The 22716-nt window shown below is 31.6% G+C and overlaps 1 protein-coding gene and 1 pseudogene across 1 annotated transcript; both read right to left on the bottom strand.

The window, feature by feature from the left end:
* Positions 1 to 265: 265 nt before the first annotated feature.
* LOC114712438 (probable amino acid permease 7) lies at positions 266 to 4979 on the bottom strand (annotated as a pseudogene).
* An 8475-nt stretch (positions 4980 to 13454) lies between these two features.
* Positions 13455 to 20691, bottom strand: LOC114712437 (probable amino acid permease 7). The gene is made up of 8 exons (XM_028896974.1): positions 20675 to 20691; positions 17422 to 17512; positions 17087 to 17320; positions 16290 to 16383; positions 15906 to 16120; positions 15335 to 15468; positions 15022 to 15249; positions 13455 to 14183 (listed from the first exon to the last, which is right to left on the bottom strand). The coding sequence occupies exons 2-8, from the start codon at positions 17498 to 17500 to the stop codon at positions 13779 to 13781; spliced, it is 1389 nt and encodes a 462-aa protein (XP_028752807.1). The 5' UTR covers positions 17501 to 17512; positions 20675 to 20691; the 3' UTR covers positions 13455 to 13778.
* Between the last annotated feature and the right edge of the window lie 2025 nt (positions 20692 to 22716).

A 22716-nucleotide genomic window follows, 5' to 3' on the forward strand; every position in this document is an offset into this window, starting at 1 on the left:
ACATATTTTCCAACATTTCAAATTTCATATTATTTTTACCTTTTTAACATAAACAATTCCAATTAATTTTTTTTGGTTTTAGGCCTCAACAAAGAGTCATACAAGAAGATGCCCAATCGGCATGGAGCCGAATTGTAATTACTCTGGACAAGCCGAGCCCAAGAAATTTGCAACAACTAAGGCTTAGCTAAATTTGCCCCTTGAAGTTTGTCAGGGTTAGAGCGAGCCCCATGACCCAATGAATCTCAGACTTAAAAGAGTAACATTTACAAAAAGTCCTCATCTTCATAAGTCATACCATTACCAATAAAAGTTATAACTTTCAAGAATATATTGATCATTGATTTGCTGCAAGTCATCTTCCATAAGAGCACTAAACATCAGATTCTGTAATGCTTGGAAAATTAGCATTATTACCGTTAGTTACCTCCGGGGGTGTGAGTCGGAAGCACTTCTTTTGGGATTGCATTGAAGACAAAATACCAATGTAAAGAGCTTCTGCAATAACTCATCTTAAAGCTGCAATCCTGGCGACTTGAACGTCAAAGCGGTTTCATGATGGACATAACTGCAATTACAGTCTACATAAAAACAAGTCCTCTACCATTTACAACACCAAAGACCTTATTGACGCTGCCTAAGTCTTAAAATCTCACAGATATCACACGCATAATCCTACATGTAATCTACCAAATGTAAATAAGGGTGACAACACTACACCATTGGAGAGATCTTTGAGCCTCCTAGCCTAGTTTTGCAGATATTATTCCTTCGATGGAACCGACAAGAGTGAATGATCCCACCACAAAGCCAGCGATGCTAAAAATCCGTAGCAAGACCCACTTAGTTGTCCATGCTTCAATATCATACTGACTCAGGTACATTTCCACTGGGAAATATATGGTTAATGGCCAGAATATTATACCTCCCAAAACTCCCAAAATCTGATTGAAGTAGGGGAAGATCACCGCAACAACAGTTGTTGATATAACATAACAAGTACGGAAACAGAGTCTCAGGAAATTCAGCCCAAAAGCTGGCAGACATGGGAGTTTCAAGGAATATGTATGGTTCACAAATGCACTTTCTGGGAACTTATAGCGGAACCAATCTTCAACAGTTGCAAATAGTGGCTGGCTGTACACCTGAAACACATAAATTAAATTGCCCCAGTTTAATAAAGATTTTAAGATAAACACAGCCCATAGGAAATAAATGGACCGAATCAGTCATATGGACTCATTTCCCTTCAAGTAGCAAGAGAAAACTTTGTAGCTAATGATTTCATAACACCACTATGCAGCAAAAGTTCTCATCAATGACAAGTAATGTCAGGATAGGGATGACACACACACACACACACATTAAAATTTGAAGATGACAAACCCATGTTAACACATGTACCTGATATGCGCCAACGAGGTGAACCACTATACAAGCATTAGCTAAGTCAACAAGCCAATAAGGCTCATAAAATCCAAATCCTGTTAGAGGTTTCCTGGAGTGCCGCTACCAAAGGCTGCATATCCAGAACATCCGCAAAAGAGGTAGAAAAATGTTGTGACGATTACTGATACTGTTGCGGCCTTCTTCATGGTTTGATTTTCTGGCGGAGGTGACTTCAAAGTATCCTTCACACATCGTAATAGGTAAAAGCTTAAATTAGCCTTAATGAATGTTGCATTTTCTCTTTCAAGGCTTTTAAAAAACTACCTTCCACCTATTTGAAGTCATAGCGCCCAGAGTAGAAGAATTTCAATCTGATTAGTTTAATAGGTTTGTTTTTCCTTTTGTTTTGTGGCCTATTATGCTGTGTATTTTGTTAGCTAGCTTTATTTTTGGATAGCCAGCCTTTGTACAGCGTTTTTGAGTAACGAAATTCATTCTTTCACTTAAAAAAAGTCATAGTGAAAATATTACATACCTGTATTTCTATAAGGATTACAGAGAATGGATAGGAAAATGCTATGTCACCAAGCGCTTGAGCAACCAACCATACTTTTTCAGTCATACTGTGGGTACTGATACCTCCTGCGCTACCCTTTATGAATCCATTTCCTGTACGTTAATGATCAGTGAATTATATATGCATGTCTTGAGCCATAGGAAGCATTGACAGATAACGTGTATAATTTGCAAATTCTATGATGATTTCTTCTTTGTAGCAGACCACCACCACTTTCTTTCTTTTTTCAAAAAGTGTCTTTGACTGGTTAATAGATTGAGCCTATACTAATTTATTATTCTGGCTTAAGATTCCAACCAACTGTCCGTGTATTAGTGTGCATACCTATGATTTGAGCAATGGCAAGACCCATTCCAATGAAAGCATACGTAAATGACATAACTGCAGCAACAACTGATAACCACTCAATGTTATGGAAATTGGGTATCTGTGAGAGAACAATTTGGATAATCCCAAAAATCAGCATGTAATATGCATCTCCAAAAATACATGCAGCTCCATGCCCGTCACTGTGGTAACAGTTTGATTTTAAAATTGCTCTGCAAACACAAAAGCAAAAGGTAATCCCAAGCATCTATTAGCAATGATAAACTATATTGTAGGGAGAAAACGAAGTTCTTGTACAGAGAACATGAATTTGAGGAAAACACAGAACTTCTTTAGTTCGAACCATACAACAAAGTATAGATAGACAAGTTGATTAGGGATAGACATGTATGCAATCCAAACTCATTTTTCGGTAAGATCCACATTTTAAATGTTTACTTGTTTTTTGATTTGGTTTTCCTATTTGTTCCAATCCCTGATATTCCAAGAGCCGCTCATCAAAAGGCAAAGTTGGAACAAATAGCATCCATAATCCATAAATCCATAAATAAATAGAAAAAGGAAGGGGAAGCAAAGAAGTCAAATTACATTATCAAAAAGGAACGACTAAGAGTAGTCAATGACACACCTTATACTTATAGCTGATGTAACAACGTAGGCCACTCCAAACCCATATAAGCTTAATTGAACAAGAAAACCACATAACCGTCCTTTCTTTGGTCCTGCAACCACCCAATGAGAGTTATATTGTTAACAACAGAAACACACTTATATAATGTTTCAACTTTCAATTTCAAAATGCAATACAAATTTATCGTGTTTGACTAAAAATGTCATATAGAGCCACTATTCTGTTCATCCACCCAGCACAAGTCTAGGTGAGATTTTGACAGCTTTAAATTAAACACAAGAAGTGAAAGCACATGTTCTCCTATGAAAGAAGACAATTTTTGTTTCTTACATTTAACAAAAAGGAGATTTCTTTTATATGACAAAAGCAGGGCTGGCAATGCTAATAAATGTTTACAAGTCAGACTTGTTGCAACAGATGGCTAAATCCACAAGTCATTTATTATGGATAAGGAAATCCGAGTGGCAGAATGGGTATGGCGAAGAGGATATGGTTTGCGTGACACAACTGAAATAGTTGGGTATATCATATACGATGCAATGCAACGGACAAATTTATCAAACAAGCAACTTTCTTCAAGCCGCCATTGTTGGCCCAGTTCAAACCAGCCATTGAGACAAATCAACAGATAACTGTAACCGATTCTCAACTCTACAAAATTACAGTGTTCAGTTAACCTAAGAGCTTCAATTAAATCTCACTCCTCAGCTTAAGAACATGTCATGCTAAGTTGTAGTTAACGATTTTCATGACAATCAATTGATTTTTTAATCATGGACCATTTACAGAAGAAAAGAAAGAGCTTAAGAGACCAACACGAGTGAGTAGCAGATAAAAGATACAAATTACACGAACAAAAAAAAGGAGGAAGAAGAAGAAGAAGCAAGTATTAAGAAAAATTCTTCGCCAACAAATCTTTCCGAAAGACTGAAAAAAGGTAACTCTAGTTCATAAATCCATAAAATATAAGTAAACCGAGTCCACGATAAATAAACTCATCGAAAAAATGGGAAAACATATCCCTGATTTAAAGAGACAATGGAAATTTACCGTGGTGGGACCTTACTCAACAAAAAGGTGGATTCATAATTTGGTTACGAAATTGTTAAACTCATTTATCAATAACGTAAAAAAATAAAAATAAAAATAAAAAAAGAAACAGAGAGAGAGAGCGATCGCAGAAGTGATCCCTAGAAGGAAATCAAACTCATCGGAGACTAACTCTTTGATCCGAGAGGACCAAAGAACTAACTAGCTAACTCCTTATACATAAGAAATTCTTGGAGAAAACATAAAATTTATGGAATGAAAGGGAACGGCCATAACAGGTGATGAACGAAAAAGGTAAATTACCTAAATGCAAATTAACAGCAAGAAGGTAAGACGGATGCCTGTGAGGGCCATATTCAGGATCCGGAGAACGGTATGTGTTGGAGAGAAGGAAAGAAGAGAGCAAAGTGACAGAAGCGAATAGAATCATCGCCACCGGTCCCCCAATCCACCCAAGCTGCGACATGCTCCAAGCCAGCGATAACACTCCTGAACCTATCACCCCGGTCACTATGTGCGCCACCGCCGTCCATACCGTCCCTATTCACAAAACAACACATTCATTCACACCTCAATCGATCAGATCATTCATATACACTACGATGATTGTGTCTGTCGCTGACATCTCTGGACGAATATAACCAAAAGGAAAAAAAAATGAAGGAAGTAAGAAGATGATTCTTTTGAAGATGACAAACCTGTTCGTTTGACGAGATGATGAGCAGCTTGAGATTGTAACAGAGGGGCCTTGTGATCTTCCACCATGGCGTTCAAGACCCAGAAAACGGATTCAGTCGTGGCTCAAAAACAACCAGGGATGGAAATGGCACCAAAGATCTCCTTCCAGATGAGATTTGCCGATTATTTCTCTTCAATTGTACGAGCCCCGTGTTGAACTACCTCCGGAAGACGATCCTTCAGCGAAATTGCGATTTGCAAATATGAAACGGAGGACAATGGAAGTGGAAATCTCCTCTAAATTCGCGGATTCGTTATAAACGTCCACAAGATACTCGAAAGGGTCTCTCTCTATATATATTACTCGTAGTACGAATTATTTATCAGCTGATAAGTGATAAGCCCAAAACGAGCTTGTGATTGTGTGGGGGTAAAGTGGTAAACAGTAGACACATACATATCACATTTATAATTTAATTATATTATTAAGCTAACTTTTTAAATTAAATTAATAAAAAAAGTTTAGGGATTTAAAAAAAATTTTGGGGTGGGGTGGGGGGTTTTTTTTTTTGAGTAGGATGTTATCGCTAACTCCGAGTATCCCAGCACAACGGCCAGACTAATCTCGTGGGTGCCACTACGAGGAATCGAGCCCAAGACCTGGTGGGTACGTGGCGCCTTGCCTTCCCCTTTCCAACCAGTCGGACCCGACCCTTGCAGGCGGGGGTTTTTCCTTACGAGTCTACGACACGCAACTGCTAGGTTATAGTGCCAGGTTAGCTTTTAACCATATTTTAAGCTTGATGGTTGAATAAAACAAGAGCAATAATTATTATACCATTATAATGATTCGTTGTTATTAATTAAAGGTGGAACCACTAAACAGAAATGTTTAAACAAAATTTAAAACAAGAAAAGAAAAGAAAATCAAGGAGTAGAAGTAATTGACCGAGGATTTTGGATGTTGAATTTTTATGGATTATTTTTTTTCTGTGTCAATCTCTTAATTATAAAATTATTTTGAAATTATATATTTTAATTTGGAAAAATTAGCATTAAAGTTCATGTAGTTTCATATAATTTTTAATCAACTTTCTGTAATTTATTCTTTCTAATAGGTTCTTATGATTTCACCTAGTTTTGATCTGGGTTATGTAATTTTTATTATTTTCATCAAAAAAATAGGTAAAGCTACGCTGATTTACAGACTAATTTTCTCTTTTATTTCAAAATAATTAAATATAACTTTTGAAAATGCACGTGATGATGGAAAGCTTTGATTTTATTTTTATTTTTTTAATATAGAGAGAGAGAGATGAAAAATTTTATCTGTACTTAGGTCCAACCACGTGTAAAACTTTACGTGGAGGGATGAAAGAGGAGGGCAAAAAAAATCTAATGAAACAGAGTAGTTTGTGGAATTAATTATTATTTTACATTTTTTTATTATTCAATATAAATGAGAAGACAAGGAAAAATGATGATGATTTAGAATTTAAAAAAAAAGAAAATGAAAATTGAGATTTTATTAGAAAACGACATTATGGTTTGGTGATGGACGGATGGCCTCTTCTCATCGGTTGTTCAGATATAATATGGTTTGGGGGGACCCCTCCCCAGAAAGTTCAGAGCATTTCTTCGTGTGCCATATATATTCTGTTTCAGCAAGGGTAAAGTTGTCAAAATAAACTAATACTTCCTGGTAAAAAAAAAACTAATACTATCTTTTATTCTAATTATAAAAGTTAGTTGACTAATTTGAAAAAATTAAGAAAAGAAATTAAGTTAATTATTTGTAATAAATATGTGTTGTCTTTTATAAAATATCTTTGTTAATCAAGTGTATTGGTTAGAACTACCATTGTTAGACAAGCTACCTTAAAAAAATACATAAATATGAGAAACAAAGTAGATTGGGATATTATATTTAAAACTAAAGTAAAAATTAAACAAAGTCTTATCTTAAAAACCGAAGGTAATACTTTATTAGACGTTAATATGAAGTTAGTAGAGATGGTATTATGGTAATACAAAATTAAACTCCAAAATATGATGACGGGGAATTAATTAAATGATTTTTGCCCCACATAATTATTATTCTTCCGGTTTTTAATATAGAATCTAATTATTGAGTTGAATTTTTATTCTAAATATAAGACTTATTTTTTATATTTATTATTTTTTTTTAAATTACCTCTACGGATTTGCCTCAACTGTAATTAAGTAAAAGAAGAAAAGAGGATATTAAGGAAGATGATTATGGTATTTGAGAGAAAACATATTATATTTTTTATAATTAACTAACTTATCTAATTTTTTTAATCTAATCAAATTAATTAAATAAGTTTTATATTAGAAACTGGAGGAGTATATTAATACTGATAAACCTGAAGACGCTGCGTTTCCGTACCAAAAATTATTTGTGGCCAGGAAAAAAGGTACGAGAAGTTTGAAGACACGTGGCTCGCATGGAGGTTTCAGCTTCATTATTGGTTGGTCCGCTGTCTGCGGCCTGCACCGCTCGCTCCGTCTTGTGGGCCGTTGCCCAGAGTATTAAATTTATTTCATGCTACTATGCCAATAAACACTGCCAAAGTAAATCAAAAGCAACAAATTTTTTGGCCCAAAAAAAAAATTATAAGCAACAAATTAAGCTTACTAATTTTTCATGAAAGTTTGATGTTTTTTTAAGTGAACCGCCACCTATAATCAATTATTGAAATCTCCATTTTTAAATGAAGGGCAATAACTGTTGACCCGACTCCATATTTTTATTGAGAACAAAATATAAAAGATAAAAAGGAGACTTTTAAGAAAACATCTTTAAATTTTAAAATTTTTAAATAAGTTTTATTATTACACTTTAATGGTAACTAGCTATATTTGAAAAGCAAGTAACAAGGTATTTTTATAGTTATTCCTGATTTGAGATTTTAAAATTTTAAAAGTATTTTATTGGAATTGTTTTCAAGATAAAATACCTTTTACCGGTATTACAATTTTTCTTCAATAATTTTAACGTCACACAGATCTTAAAAAATATAAAAATGATAATTTAGTCTATGAAGATTTGAATTGTTGAATCTTAAGTTCTAAAATGTAACTTCTGAAATTCAATTTCTCAAATGTCAACCATTTAATTATTTAATTAATTGGTCCTCACAGTTTCAGAAAATTATTTAATCATTTGAGATTTTTTTTTGGTCAACATTTGAGATTGAACTATGAGTAAATCAAAACTTGAAGAGTAAAAAATTAATTAAAATAAATAAATGATAAAGGTTTTATGTAAACCGTTAGATCAATTTGACGGCTAAAATTTATGCCGGAGATAAAGAGAGAGGATTGTGAAGGAAGAATATCCAAATTTGATAATGACATAAGAATATTATAATATAAATGTGTAATATCGAACTGCAAAGATATTAATAAAAGGCTTATATATACTTTTTCCTTTTATTCCGAAACAATCTCTCTTATAATAATTTTTCTAAATATAAGAAATAAATTCTTTTGTCTGAAATTTTAAACTAATCTATTTATTTTTCACGCTATTAAATATATGTCACTTATTATCTATTTGCAATTAGTTTCTATTCATTATCTTATATGTACTCTCCTTAGAAATAAGGGGATGATTGAAAAAAATATGTATTTCTTTTAATTGAATTTAACCAACATTTAAACCACATGTAATTGTTTCTTATAATAATATGATACTAATAAAAATTGATTATTTATAAGTGATTAGCAATGTGACTTGTAAAATGATGGAGACAAAATGAGTGGGCATTCTTCAAAATATCTAGGAATTTTTTCTTGATTTGAGAAGGTAAGGTGAGGAGGTGAAAAGGACAGCAGACCATACGACGGCAGCCAAAAAAAAAAAGGAAGAAAAATCAAAGGAGAAGTTTGATAACACTTCGGCCTCTGTCTCTGTGTTGGCTTTCGGCGACTTTCTGGAAATATCTTCACACATGTTTGTCCATTTGTCATCATTCTTCTTCCTCTTTTTGATTCTCTTATCATCTCTCTGCTTCCGCATCATTTTTCATTGGCCTCAACCTTGTCACTGTCCATGTCGATGAACGTTCATGAATCCTCTGCGGTTATAAAAAAATCAGGAGTTGGAGAATGGACTGATATTATGACTAGCTTCAATTCATAAGAGCTCAAAAGAAGGGACTAAATTGTAGAAAACCTCCTAAATTTTAGGATTGATATAATCATCGCTCTCTCAGATTCATTTTCATTTTGATTTTAGTTTTTCAAATTTTAAACTATGGGTTTCAGTTTTTTAAAAAGCAAAATAGTTCATGTTTTTATTAAATTATAGATGTTAATATTTTGAATGGAAAGAAATTTGATAGGCCAAAACATGTGGTTTGAAAGTTGAGGGGTCAAAACCAACATAAAATGATGGCAAATTTAAGGGGACAAAATTATATTAACCCCAAATTTTATGTCTAAATGTAAATATAAACACAACATATTAATTGTATGCCAAATTACGCCAATTTTTTTTCCAAGTTTTTCTTTTTAATCTCATAGACATTGTCATTTTCATATGTAAATAACTTTTCTAAAATTCAAAATTTTATAATAATCTTCTCTAAATTGTCCCTTTAAACTTTATTTTTATATGCATATAGTGTCCTCAAACTTTGAGTTATATGCAAGTGAACCTTCTAGACTTTAAGTCATCTGGACAAAAATAAAGAAAAAACCTAGTAGTATGAGAGTTTCTGCATAAATGTAAAAATTTATAGAAGTTTATTGCGAAGCTTCGGAAGATAGGAAGAATATTTATATATTCTTTTTGGTGCTTAATATAAGATCTTTTTAACTAATTTGATTGTATTAAGGAAGTTAGACAAATTAGTTAATTATAAGAAATATAACATGTTTTTTCTAAAATACCATAATCATCTTTCTTAATATCTTTCCTCCCTCACTTACTTGATTATGGTTCAGAGAATATCTATAGGGATAAGTTAGAAAAAATTGATAAATATGTCTTATATTTAGGATCAAAATTAACTTAACAATTAGATTATATATTAAGAACAGGAGGAGTATCATATAAGCTTGGGGACATTTTACATAATTTAGCTTAAATTATAATTCTCTAAAGATGACTAAAAAATAAAAATACAACACATCATAAAATGTCTTCAATTTTGATTAAATTCTTGATAACACTCAAATTTAAATTCTAATCCTCCTCCTCATCATCACAAGTAGAACCTTGGGTTAATAAAAACTCCTATTACAACACCTAATTTAACAATATCAACATGTTTATGTTCATGGCCTTGGATTACATATTTATGGAACTGTGTCATTTTCATCTTTTGAACAAGTAAAAGAAATTCAATTTTTATTAATTCATATTGGGGTTCAAACGTTATGACATAATTATATGAAAATTTTATTAATTAATATAAAAATACAATATATAATATAATCTCTTTTCTAAAAACATAGTAGTATTATTTATGTTTTGTCAGCATTATTTTATCCCTTTGCTTTGTCACCATCCATATCAATGACTTGTCCGTTCAAGAGATAATTAGGATTTAGAAGAATTTTTTCAGTCCAAATATATTCAATGTATAAATTTGAAAATGTCATTTTCCCCGGCAATAAAGACAATTCTCCTGCACCACACAGCTCAGATCATCCATTAATGATTTTCTCTTTTTGACGAAACATAGTAGAATCCCGACAAAAAAAATCCACATACAGTCATTTATTTTAAGTATAATTTTCAAAATAATCATAATCATTATTTTTTTTTTTTAAAACCCAAATGTTGTATAAAGCTAAAGAGCTAAAATATATACTTTTGATTGGATTCGGTTTTTTTTTTTTTGCCAACAGAAGAATTGGGCTTGATGAATATAATCCGATGAATATATATTTTACCATTGTAGATATTACTTCTAGTTTTTGGTATAAGAGTTAGTTAATTAATTTGAGTAGATTAAATAAGTTTGTTAAGTTAGTTATTTGTAATAAATATGTACTCTTCTGGTCCTTAATATAGGACCCAATTATTGAGTTGATTTTGGTCCTAAATATAAGACTCATTTCTCATATTTATCAATTTTCTCTAAATTACCCCTATAGATACTCTCTCAACTATAATCAAGTAGAAAAGGAAAAGTGGGTATTAAGAAAGATAATTATGGTATTTTAGAAAAAAAAAGTGTGTCATATTTCTTATAATTAACTAACTTACCTAACTTTCTTAATCTAATCAAATTAGTTAAATGGGTCTTATATTAAAGACTAGAGGAGCATTATCTTTTTTAAAATATCCTTGCTAATCATGTGTATTAATTAGACATTTGATAGAACATTTAACATGTGCAATTAGTTAAATGGGCCCTATATTTAAAACTAAATTAAATGTTAAATTAACTCTTTTATTAAAGACCAGAAGTAGTATCTCAAATTTTAAAATTTAATCCAACAAAAGCCTACTTATCATTAGGGGTGAAAATAGGCCAGGGGTCTGTGGCTTGGCTTGTATTTGGCTTGGCTTGTTTGAAAATAGGAATAGATCCATGTCTTTTTAAAGGTATGTTTTTCTTACCAAGCTAGATGTAGGCTCTCTGCGAGGCTTACTAAGACTGTTAGGTTGGTCTAGACCTGTTACAATTTTAATTTTTCTTGTATAAGTTATAATTTTAATTTATAGTTAATTACTCTAACTTACCCCTAAGATTTTTTTTTTTTTGTATTAAGAGGACTATTTTGATAGAGACCTATGCGGGTGGCATGAAATTTTTGCTATTTTCTCACATAAAAGAATCCCTTCCAATCGTATTTGTTACTTTCCAAGGTCTATCTGGTTCCGTAAAGAAAAAACACAAAAATATATTTAACAAATAAAACAATAAAAAATAAGAAATTTATGAGATATATATGCCAAAGGTTTTGCGAACATCAATGATTTCATCATCATTTTTCTTTCCAATTCAATTGTTAGAATCATAGGTGTTTCATGCCACTCACGGTTACAATTGTAATTCACTGGCTTTTATATTATTTTAATAGTATCTTGAAATATGTAAATTTATATGAAGTTTTAGAGTAAATTATACTGTTGATAGCTTATTATTATTAATAAGAATTATTATAAAGAACCTCCTTTTTTATTTGAGATAAAAAAATTTTGTACTTGGTGAATTTTTTTAAAAAAAATATAGGTTTTTGGAACAGATTTCAGGCCAAGTCAAGTCTTTGTACAAGTCAAGCTCAGGCTGAAAAAAAGGCCCATAAATATAATAGGTCACAAGCCAGATTTAAGCCTATTTATTACTTGTTACAAGAGAGTTTATATATCTTATATGGACTCCAAGTAAGATCAAACAGTAAATTAGGTGGAAGATTAAGATGGAAGAGTGAGCCTGTCCTGAGTCGACAGCTTGAAATGGCTCTTGGAAGCACACCTTCCTGTTCACTCAATAAATTTTTGAAATTTTGTAGTATTAAAATATTAATAAGGGAAAATCCCAGAAAAAGCCCTTGAAATATACCAAATCCCATATCGGGTCCTTAAATTTCGAAAATGACAAAATGGGTCATTGACCCAATCTGTCATTTGTGAAATTCAGGCGAATTGACATTTTTGCCCCTGAGCAAAAGTGAGTAGTTATTCTCTAAACAAATCTAGGTAATGCTTACACTGTTCTAGTGATTACAAGATTCGTTATAGTTAATAATAAGGTACCTGACAATAATAAGATACCTGACTACGAAAAAATGAATAGTTATTCTCTACACAAATCTAGGTAATGCTTACATTGTTCTAGTGATTACAGAATTAGTTGTAGTTAATTAATAACAAGACACCTGACTATGAAAAAGTGAGTAGTTATTCGCTACACGAATTTAGGTAACACCTAAACTCTTATAGTGATTCCTTGAATCATTGTAGTGAATGAATAAATGAGGGCAAAATTGTTAATTCGCCTGAATTTCACAAATGACAGATTGGGTCAATGATCCATTCTGTCATTTTCGAAATTTAAGGACCCAATCTAGCATTTTCCATATTCCAAGGACTTTTTTTGGGATTTTTCCTATTAATAATTGATGATGGCAAGAAATATTAAAAATTGATACTCAATTAATATTAACTAATTATTATATACGTGGGATAATATTAATTGAGCTGGTCCTTAGCTAGGCCATGACTTAAAATAGATTATATGAAATACATAATTTTTCTGACAAAAAAAAAAAGAAATACTTAATTTTTTTAATGACACTGTGTAAAAAATTAACACTATTTATGATTCTTCAGCTATAAGTTTAGCTATTCATTTTTTTTTTTTTGAGAATTTAGAATATCTTCAAGTCACTTTGGATTTGAAACTAATCTCTGTCAAACTGGGAATGTAAGGTTAAAGGTCTTCCAATAAGTGAGCTTCTTGGGATTCAAACTTATGGGGTGAGACCGCTTACCATTTCAACTAATAGTTTGTTAGTTAGCTATTCATGTTTCCATTTGAAGAACAAGTCACAATTTACCATTTATTTTAGATTTATTATTTATATTAGAGATTTGAATTGTATGCAATTCATGATATTCTGTCCTATTAAATAGAAAAATCGTGCCAATTCATCCTAATTAAACAAATTAAACAGACGTCTCAAAATATTTTTTTTCCCATTTAAACCTATGAATAAAACCATAATCATTATGAGGACTCGATAAAGAAATGTAATCACTAAAAAAAATCTTATAATAAACGAGCAATATACAATGATAAGTTTCGACGCAATAAATGATAACAAATTCATGGTACTCGCTTGTTATTTGGGCTTTTTATGTGATTATATTCTTTTCTGATTCTCTCAATAAAAATCTATAAGAGTGTACAAGGTAGGCTTACAAAGTTATTCAAAGTATACGAGCAATTTCAGTGTGATATACCAACAGGAGTTGGGTCTAGTGGAAGGGGTTAGTCTCTCATAACATAGCGAACCAAGGTTCGAATCCCCGCTGAAAAAGGTGCTTACATTTAGTACCCGACAGTACTTCGAATAGGATTACCTTTCATAGGAGCATCAACTTCAGCGCAAAGTAGAATAACTGATCTTCTTCGTATCCTATGAGCTGAGTTTCGCCTTGATGATTCCTTCAATAGACCCAGCAAGTCCCAAGACACTTATAATGAAGCAGACAAAACTAAAGGATCTAAGAACAATCCATTTTGTAGTCCAAGCACCAATTTTCTTCTGCACAAAGTACATCTCCACAGGAAAGTATACGGTCAAAGGCCAAAAGTTCAAAGCTCCTAAAACTCCCAGGACCTGGTTGAAGTAAGGGAAGAGGATGCCTATGCCTGTGGTGAAAATCACATACACTGTTCTGAAACAGAGCCTGAACAGACTCAGCTGAAACACAGGCAAGAGAGGGAGTTTCACTTGGTAAACTTTGTTTACAAAGGTACTGTTTGGGAACCTTCTAGAACTATATCTATCAGCAGCAGCATATATTGGTTGACTGTATATCTGATAACAGCATCATCATCAATAACAACAACAAGAATTAGCACATTATGACTGTATTAAGTAATAAGATTATGAAGACAGTGAAATCAAATAGCCTTATGTATGCAGAGTTTTCTTTTGAAACTGAAAAAATAGTCTCCATTAATCGCCTGAGAGAAACTCTATGGAGCTCCATAATTATCGCTTATGATCATTTATTGGACAGTGTAAAGAGCAGCCAGTGATTAGTAAAAACTAGACCGTACTGCTTGCACTTGGTAAGGACTTTAAGGTAAGCAGCATTATCAATGGCTCATAAATAATTCAGTTTTCTATAATTTTTATATGTCATGTATAGTGGTGGTTTGGTGCTATCTGCCTCAGATATGATCATATGAAGAGTTAGAGATTATTTTAAAAAAGTAACTTTAGTCTTTTTTTTTTTTCTTTCACTTTTACTAGTTTTTGTGACAGCATGCAATATAATCAGAGGAGATAAGGGGGAAAATGATGTGGGTGTGAAGAGAAGCTATGAATTCCATAAACAAGCAGTTTTTTCTTCTTCTTCTTTTTTTTACTTCGTTTCTGGGTACAAATTTAAAATGATTTGATTATTAAACTTTGAGCTTGCTCAACGGAGTTCTCTTGTTTCTGTTTCAAGGTGGTTCTTCTAACACTTAAAATAAGGAGAATACTGTTTTCTGGCTAAACTCTTTTTGAAGTAAACAAAGAAAGAAACTAAAATCTGCAGAGAAATCTCAGGCTGAAAAAAAAAAAAAGAAAGAAAAAACAGACATTCATCAAAGAAATCACGCTACAAAGTACACCAGTTTCTGTTAAGTGTTCACGAGACAAGTACCTGATATCCTCCCACCAAATGAACAACAATGCAAGCATTAGCAAAGTCAACAAGCCAGAAAGGCTCGTAGAAGCCGAAGCCTGTCAATAAGTTTCCGGGCGTATTGCTTCCAAATGCTGCATATCCAAAGCATCCACAACAAAGGTAAAAGAAGGTAGTGACAAGGACTGATATCATGGAGGCCTTCTTCATGGTCTGGTTTTCAGGTGGCGGAGACTTCAACGTATCCTTCACTCAACAAAATTCAACACTTTCCTTCAGTTTTGGAACTGTGTTGTTTTCTACATCCAGCCAATCGGAATATGAAACTTACTTGTATTTCAAGGAGAATGACTGAGTATGGATAGGCAAAGGCAACGTCACCTAGTGCTTGAAACACTAACCATAGCTTTTCAACAGCATTACTAGTTGGTACTCCTGTTATGCTTCCCTTAATTGTCCCATTTTCTGCAATTGCAGGTGAAAACAACACTCTTATCAATCATTATTCTCCTTAATATGTCCAAGTCAACAACATAATTTAGTGTGATAACACTGTTATGCTGCATATAATCACTATAGATAAGCTAGAAATCGGCTTTAAATAAAAAATTTAACCCATTTTTGGCCGATAGTATTGCAGTATAAACGCATTATGACATGATTCTGAAGCAACTAGAACTATAAAAGGTCAGCTTTGTGGTTCTTTTCTCTAACTAAACACGTTTTCCTGTGCATTACAACAGAGTAAAAAGCCATACCGTTCATGGTTTTTAAGAAGTGTGAATTGTTATAGAGTACTACAGATACACCGATGTATTGATTGATCATAAGCTTGAAATTGACAGGTGAGCAGAATTTTGATTCTTAAACGGACTGAACAAGGAAGGAAAGAAGAATCTTACCAATAACTTTTGCAATTCCAAGTCCTAGTCCAATAAAAGAATATGAAAATGACATAATTGCAGCAACAATTGAAACCCATGCCATATTATGGAGATCTGGTATGAATGACATAAAGAACTGTACAACTCCAAACAGCACCATGAACAAGGTTTCCCCATAGTGACAACGAGCGTGGTGTCCATACTTGTGATAACAGTTTGACTTCAGAATTGCCCTGCATTATTGCAATGAACTTGAACATGAACATCTCTGAATAAGGTTCAAAGTTAAATTGTCTATAAATAGCACAGCAAGCAATGAAAATAATTAATCACTTGTCATTTGCAAAACATTGCAAATAGCATAGCAATGGGGTAGTTTTGTTTTCCAGCAGAGGAATGTACCTCAGACTGGTTGCTGTGGTAATAACGTAAGCGATACTAGTCCCACACAAGTTCAAATATTGACAGAAACCAGCCAACCATGTACGTTTTGGTCCTGAACTAACACTAAACTCATCAGAAAGTATAAAAACATAGGGATTGCCAAGAAGAAGCATACCCTCAGTTCCACAACAAAGCAAAGCCAGAAATTAACCTACACAAAATATTTAGACTTGTTCAAATCATGACATGAACGCAAGTTCCACTAAATCATGCTGAATCTTGCGTGATCGGAAAGTCCTCTTTTGCTAAGAACAAGATGGTCTTATCCTGCTGTTTCATAACTTATTATGTTCCTCCCCACCCCAAATGGCATTCCTCCATGATTCTTAGCAGTGTTCACGTATTTATTTTCATTTGGTTTTGCATCATAACTAAGCTAAACCTATCAATATATCATATAAAACGTATAAGAAACTGCTTCATTCATGAGTCATGAACAGTACAAACTCACTGTACACCCTATGCAAAATGGAGTGCTTATTATGCTGATGTTTCAGTAGATTTGGTTCATGGGTTTTGTTCAAGTGATATAACTTCTCTAAGTTTTTTCAGAACTTCATCTATTGTTAAATAGTTTAGTTGGAGTTTTGTTATTATAGTTTAGGAAAATCGGTCTAAAAAATTACACTGATTAAAAGACATAACCAACAATATCATACCATTGTTGGTTCAATGCCTTCTTCAATTTTTGTTCATCTACAAACCAAGTCTACGAAATAAATATTTTGATTAAAAAAAGCAAGGAGAGTTACTACCAAGGTAGGTCCTAACAGCATCCCTATAAGAGTAGTTTCTCTTGCCAGAAACAGGATCTAGAGTTCTGTAACAATCAGAAAGGAGGATGGAACAAAAATAGGTGACAATGGCACAGAAAAGCAGGAAAACAGGCCCTGCAATCCAACCCAACCGAGAAACACTCCAAGCCAGAGACAGAACACCAGAACCAATAATAGCAGTAATGATATGAGACACAGCACTCCATGCAGTTCCTGACAAGAACAGATTAATGAAAGAAATGAATGAAATTCAAAAAGTACAAAGAAACATGAATTGTTTTTGTAAGGTAACTGGTAGGTTGAGATGTTTATACCAGTTCTCTTGGAACGTCCATCGTCATCATTAGCACTAGAAGAAGAAGAAGTTATTTGGAGGGAGTTTTGGACTGCCATGTCTGTGTAGAACTGAGTGGAAGACAATGAAGAAGAAGATAGTTACAGTATGTGAGGTTCATATAAAGGCCTGAGGTAACTGCACCTAAAGAAGATTAACTATTGCTTCTGATAATGCTCCTTGAATTCATTTATAATGTTGTCCGTTATGTACGGGAGACTCAGACACTTGGCTTGTTTTAATTCCAGGCCGCTATGTGCCATAAATGGAATAGAGGTCTCATCTCTTGGTTGGAGATTTTTTCTTTTTTCTTAATTCTCTTTAGGTGAGAAAGAAGATTCAAGAAAGGAAGAAGGAGAGAGAAATATCTATCCTAGGACAAAAATGGATCAGACAAATATTTGGAACAGTCACATTCAAAGAGGGGAGGACAAATGGCAGCTATAGAGAGAGAGGGGGGGGGGGCAGTGTAAATGAGCATGTGGTAGAAAAAGAGGCTGTTTATGATAACTGAGCTTTTCAAGGCACAATGAGATATTCAACTTTTGCAAGGAACTGAGATCAAAAGAAGCAAAGTTGAATTTTGAAAGATAGAGAAATCTCTCAGGTGAAATTGAATTTTAATGCTGCTCAGTGTTTGATATTTGCAGCATTTAAAACTTACAAGTTATGATGCATTGGGGAGGGTAACCTTTACTTGTCAGGAGCCGCAACAGATGCAGACTAAGCAATGCTCGTACATATAATTCAGCTAACACCTCTCCTCTTTGAAATTTTCCTCACAATTCCCATAATAAATTAAACCAGCCAATATTTACCCCAAAAAATAAAAAACAACCGTAGTCCAATAAGAACATTGCGGGAAAAAAACCAAATAATCTGGCTATAAATTTGATTCACTTGATGACCACAAAACCCAGAAGAAGAAAGTTTATTTTTTATATGGCTATCTAATTAGGACAGGTCAGATTTAAGTATTACTGAATTCAATTGAAGATAGTTTTATTTCTGAAGACGTTTTCTACATTCACATAACCTCAAATTCAATATCTCATGTTTAAGCTGTCAAATTAAAGCTCTTTTTACTGCGGCCAATGTCTCGCAGGGAGACAAAACATTTATTCATAATAATTGATTTTTATTTTTTTTTATTTTTGGTTTGAAATAAGTGGAGTGATTTGGTTTCAAATCCTTACCTAATCCCCTATAAAGCTAAGGGAAACTTAGGTATATGTTGTTATAAGGAAAATTTGTGGATAGAAAAACAAAATAGTCAATTTTGCTTAGTGTGGCATGTTGGGCAGGCAACATTGACTTCTCAAGGAAGAGTTATTTTCCTACGTAAAAAGGTGTTTTCTCATGTCGGTAAGGTCTCATCTATCCTCCATACCCCACATCCTTCCCAATGTGTGAGGATAATTTGGGAATTTTGTATTTTATTTATTTATTTATTTAATTCAATATTTTCCTTTCCTGTGCATACTAAAGTAACACGCAACCAAATTTTTTTCCCTCTTCCCTTTCATCAAAATATGTTCTCTCTCCACGGCGGGCCCAGCGGGCCCTGGGGGAACATGTTTCTACTTTTATTATGCTATTCTCATGTGACTTGTTTCGCCGGCAAGGGTATGTTCATGTGCACCCAATGAACTGTCAAATAATTTGTTTTATTATTTGTAATTTTTTTCCCTATTGAAAACTTTTATTGTTGGTATTCTTTTAAAAAAAATTTATACACATTAAAAAAATTAATATGAATATTATGATTTTTTTGGGTAAGGAATTGAATATTATGATGTTGTTATTAAATATTCATATAAATTATTTCTTTAAAAACATTGGAAATCAATTTTTGTATCACTATCCTGATTATTTGATATTCTTTTAAACATATTTTTGCATCCTTTTTGTATAGTTAAGTACAAAAATTTAAACGGTTACTCATTTCTTTATATAATATGCTAAGAATCTATGAAAAAATAATTTATGAAAAATAATCATTAGAATAATTGAATACTTATTTTTTATATATTTTTTGAATTTTTTTGGGTGAAATTATAAAATTTATTTTTTTTGTAAGAAAACAAAATCTCACTAGGACGAAGGCTCACATGGGCGTGCCGCGTTTCTTTATCAGTCATATATACTATTATCTTCGGTTCTTAAGGTCTTATTTGATTTTTATTTTGATCCTAAATATAAGACCCCAATCTACTTTGTCTCTAATATTTATATATATTTTTTCAAAGTAGCCTTTTTAACAATGATAGTTCTAGTCAATATATTTGATTAGTAAAGATATTTTAGGAAAAAACACATATTTAGGACAAATAACTAACTCAACTTACTTTTTTAATCTTCTCAAATTAGTCAACTGGCTCTTATAATTAGAACCGGAGGTAGTACTATCTAATAGATGTCAAGAATTTCTAAAATATTCCCAAATATTAAATCAATTGGTGTTCGTATTTTTTTTTAATAGAGTACTAAATCAAAAACCACTTAAAGTGAACTACAAATTGCAAGTACCTCATTTAAATTCGATAGAATTATCCATTTTTATTTTTAAAATGTACATGTTTTCTTTTAAACAAAAGGCTAGCATATAATTTAGTCTTTTTTAAAAAAAAATCAACTAACCAAATTATATATTATTTTTAAAAAATTAATTTATAATTTAGATAAAAATAATTTAAAATTAAATTGGGTCTTTATATATATATATTCAAACATTGTAAAGAAAAAATAAGTTTAAAATTTATTTATAATTTTATTCAAGTGCCCACCTCTTGCGTTCTATTCAACCCAAGAGACAAAAGCCCAATAATTTCACCCCATATCTTTGTCAACTAGTCAATTTTAATTTTAAGAGGGAAGAAAATGCATCCCACTTTATTCTATTTTGGAGTATTAAGGGTTATAGATTCATAATCAAATCACGCATACTCTGACTTTATGAATCTTCTTCATTGAAAGGACAATCATGAAAACTTGCACCGTAAACAAGTATGATGACAAAATCGGAAAAAAAAAAAGACTGTAAAAATTATAAAATTGCAAATCAGGATTCTTTACAAAATTTGTATGAATTTTGACAACAATTGAAAAGCAAATAACAACAAATTTTTAACAAAAAATCTCATTTATAATTTCATAATTTTACGGTCTTTTCAAGTGACTTTCAAAAATAATAATTAGTAATTATTAATTAAAGAAGAGACAAGGACACAAACCTGACACTGGAAGCAGTTGTAAAGACGTAGGCAATGGTAGTGCCACAAAGGCTCTCGTTCACCAATACCGTACAAAACTTTTTATTGTCTCCCCTGTTTCACATTAATATATCAAATGCAACAAAATTAAATACTTTTATTAGTTAATTTGGGGCTCCAAAACTTTATTTCACGTATATATGATTTAGAGAAAAAAAAAAGATTTTTTTTTGACAGAATGACATCTCTAGTGCTTTAATTTTATACTAAGTTTTATCGGGTCTTTTAATTTTATAAAGTACTGCCTATGATTCTTAATATAAGAAGATATTAAATAACTATTTATAATAAATTAGTGTTAAATTTTCTAAATTATTGATAATCTTATTCAATGAAATTATTCCTTAATAAAACCTCTTAATATATATGATCAATGGAGATATTTTAAGTAGAAAATTATATATTTAGTAGACAAAATGAATTAATATATTATATTTAGAACCAAAGTGAACGTCTTGTCTAATTCTTATGTTAAGAAACACAAATATTATCTTTTTAATTCTCTAATTTTTACATTGCTAACAAAAAATACTAACATTAAATGTTGACATATTAAATTTTATTTTTATAAATAATAATGATTGGTATGAACAAATAATTTAAGACTAATATTATTTGAGTTAGATGATTGAAAACATGCTCTATAATTTTTTTAAAGGATAAAATTAAAATCATATATAAAATCAAAAGTTGAAAGATGTACTTTCACCCATTTTCTTTGATATATGGTTATTGGTCTAGTCCATTGCTTAGCCCGACTTGACCAAACCCCATTTCAGGGTTACAATATGGTAGAGCTAGATTTTTGGATAAATTATGAAGTACTACTACCTCTGATTCTTAATACTACTATAAGAATTTGTTTAATTTAATTTGTTCTTAAGTATAAGACCAAAATTCACTTCTTCTTTTATATTTATTTATTTTTTTAAGGTAGTCTTTGTAGTAATTGTATATGTTAAAAGTTTTATTAAATGTTAAAGCTAATACGCTTGATTAGTAAGGATATCTTATGCATCATCTATTTATTACAAATAACTAACTTAACAAACTTTTTTAATCTACTCAAATTAGTTAACTAAAATTAAATATCATATGAAAAATATTTTAAAATAATTGGACTGGACCAAAGAAGCCATCGTGGGGGCCTATTGTCCTACCCAGTAGCCCAATTTTTTGCCCACCTCAGTACCATGTGATATTGGAGTGAACCTTCATCAACTTTAGCATAACCCGCGGGGCGTCTAATTGTCTTGTGGTTAAAAAGTACGGAATATGATCTTGGTGCTTAAGAAAGAGCTGGTGACTTTTAAAATATAAACTACTCCTCTCATTCTATTTATAAAACAGAAAGAAAATATTTTTATTTATTAAATGAATGTATGATTTTGCCTTTTTTTGGACTGAAAAATGTATGATTTTACTTATAAGTTACTTGTGTAAAATGATATTTTTTAAACAAGGATAATGCTAAAAATTTATTAAATTTTAACACTGGGTTAATGAAATTTAAAAAATTTTTCTTAATTTCAATAAAAATGTTAAAAATACCATATAAACATACCACCAGTCACTAAAGTATACACACTACAATCATTTTAAGATGAGTTTAAGTTGGATGACACACTCTGGTTTTTCAAAATTACTTTCAATTAGATTTATTTACAACAAGATGGCATTTACTTGGTTAACGAATATTGAAGTAAAGTACTTGAAAAAAAAAAACTTAATGTTTTGGATAAAGAATGTTGAGAAGGAGGATTAATTAGCATCGTCACTAATGTTGATATTACATAAAATAAAAACCAAAATACCTTAGTATTTCCTTTCTTTTTTTTTCATAAGATACAAATAACAAGATTACATAAATTAATAAATAAGTTAAAAGCAATAAATATGTAAAAATTATATTTTTTAAATATATTCTTATTTATAAGAAAGCGAGTATGAGAGAGAATTGATATAAAAAATATATATAAAAAAGACATATAATTAATCAATTG

Source organism: Neltuma alba, unplaced genomic scaffold (genome assembly GCF_004799145.2).
Source record: "Neltuma alba isolate B1F8T4 unplaced genomic scaffold, ASM479914v2 tig00011361_pilon, whole genome shotgun sequence".
Taxonomy (NCBI): domain Eukaryota; kingdom Viridiplantae; phylum Streptophyta; class Magnoliopsida; order Fabales; family Fabaceae; genus Neltuma; species Neltuma alba.

What these genes read in the sequence shown, in the direction of transcription:
- LOC114712437 (XM_028896974.1), bottom strand. Translation starts at nt 17,500, where the DNA reads ATGGCAGTCCAAAACTCCCTCCAAATAACTTCTTCTTCTTCTAGTGCT. An exon ending in ACCACAGCAACCAGTCTGAG is followed by an intron (nt 16,121 to 16,289) that starts GTACATTCCTCT and finishes GCAATAATGCAG; the next exon opens with GGCAATTCTGAAGTCAAACT. An exon ending in TCATTCTCCTTGAAATACAA is followed by an intron (nt 15,250 to 15,334) that starts GTAAGTTTCATA and finishes TGTTGAGTGAAG; the next exon opens with GATACGTTGAAGTCTCCGCC.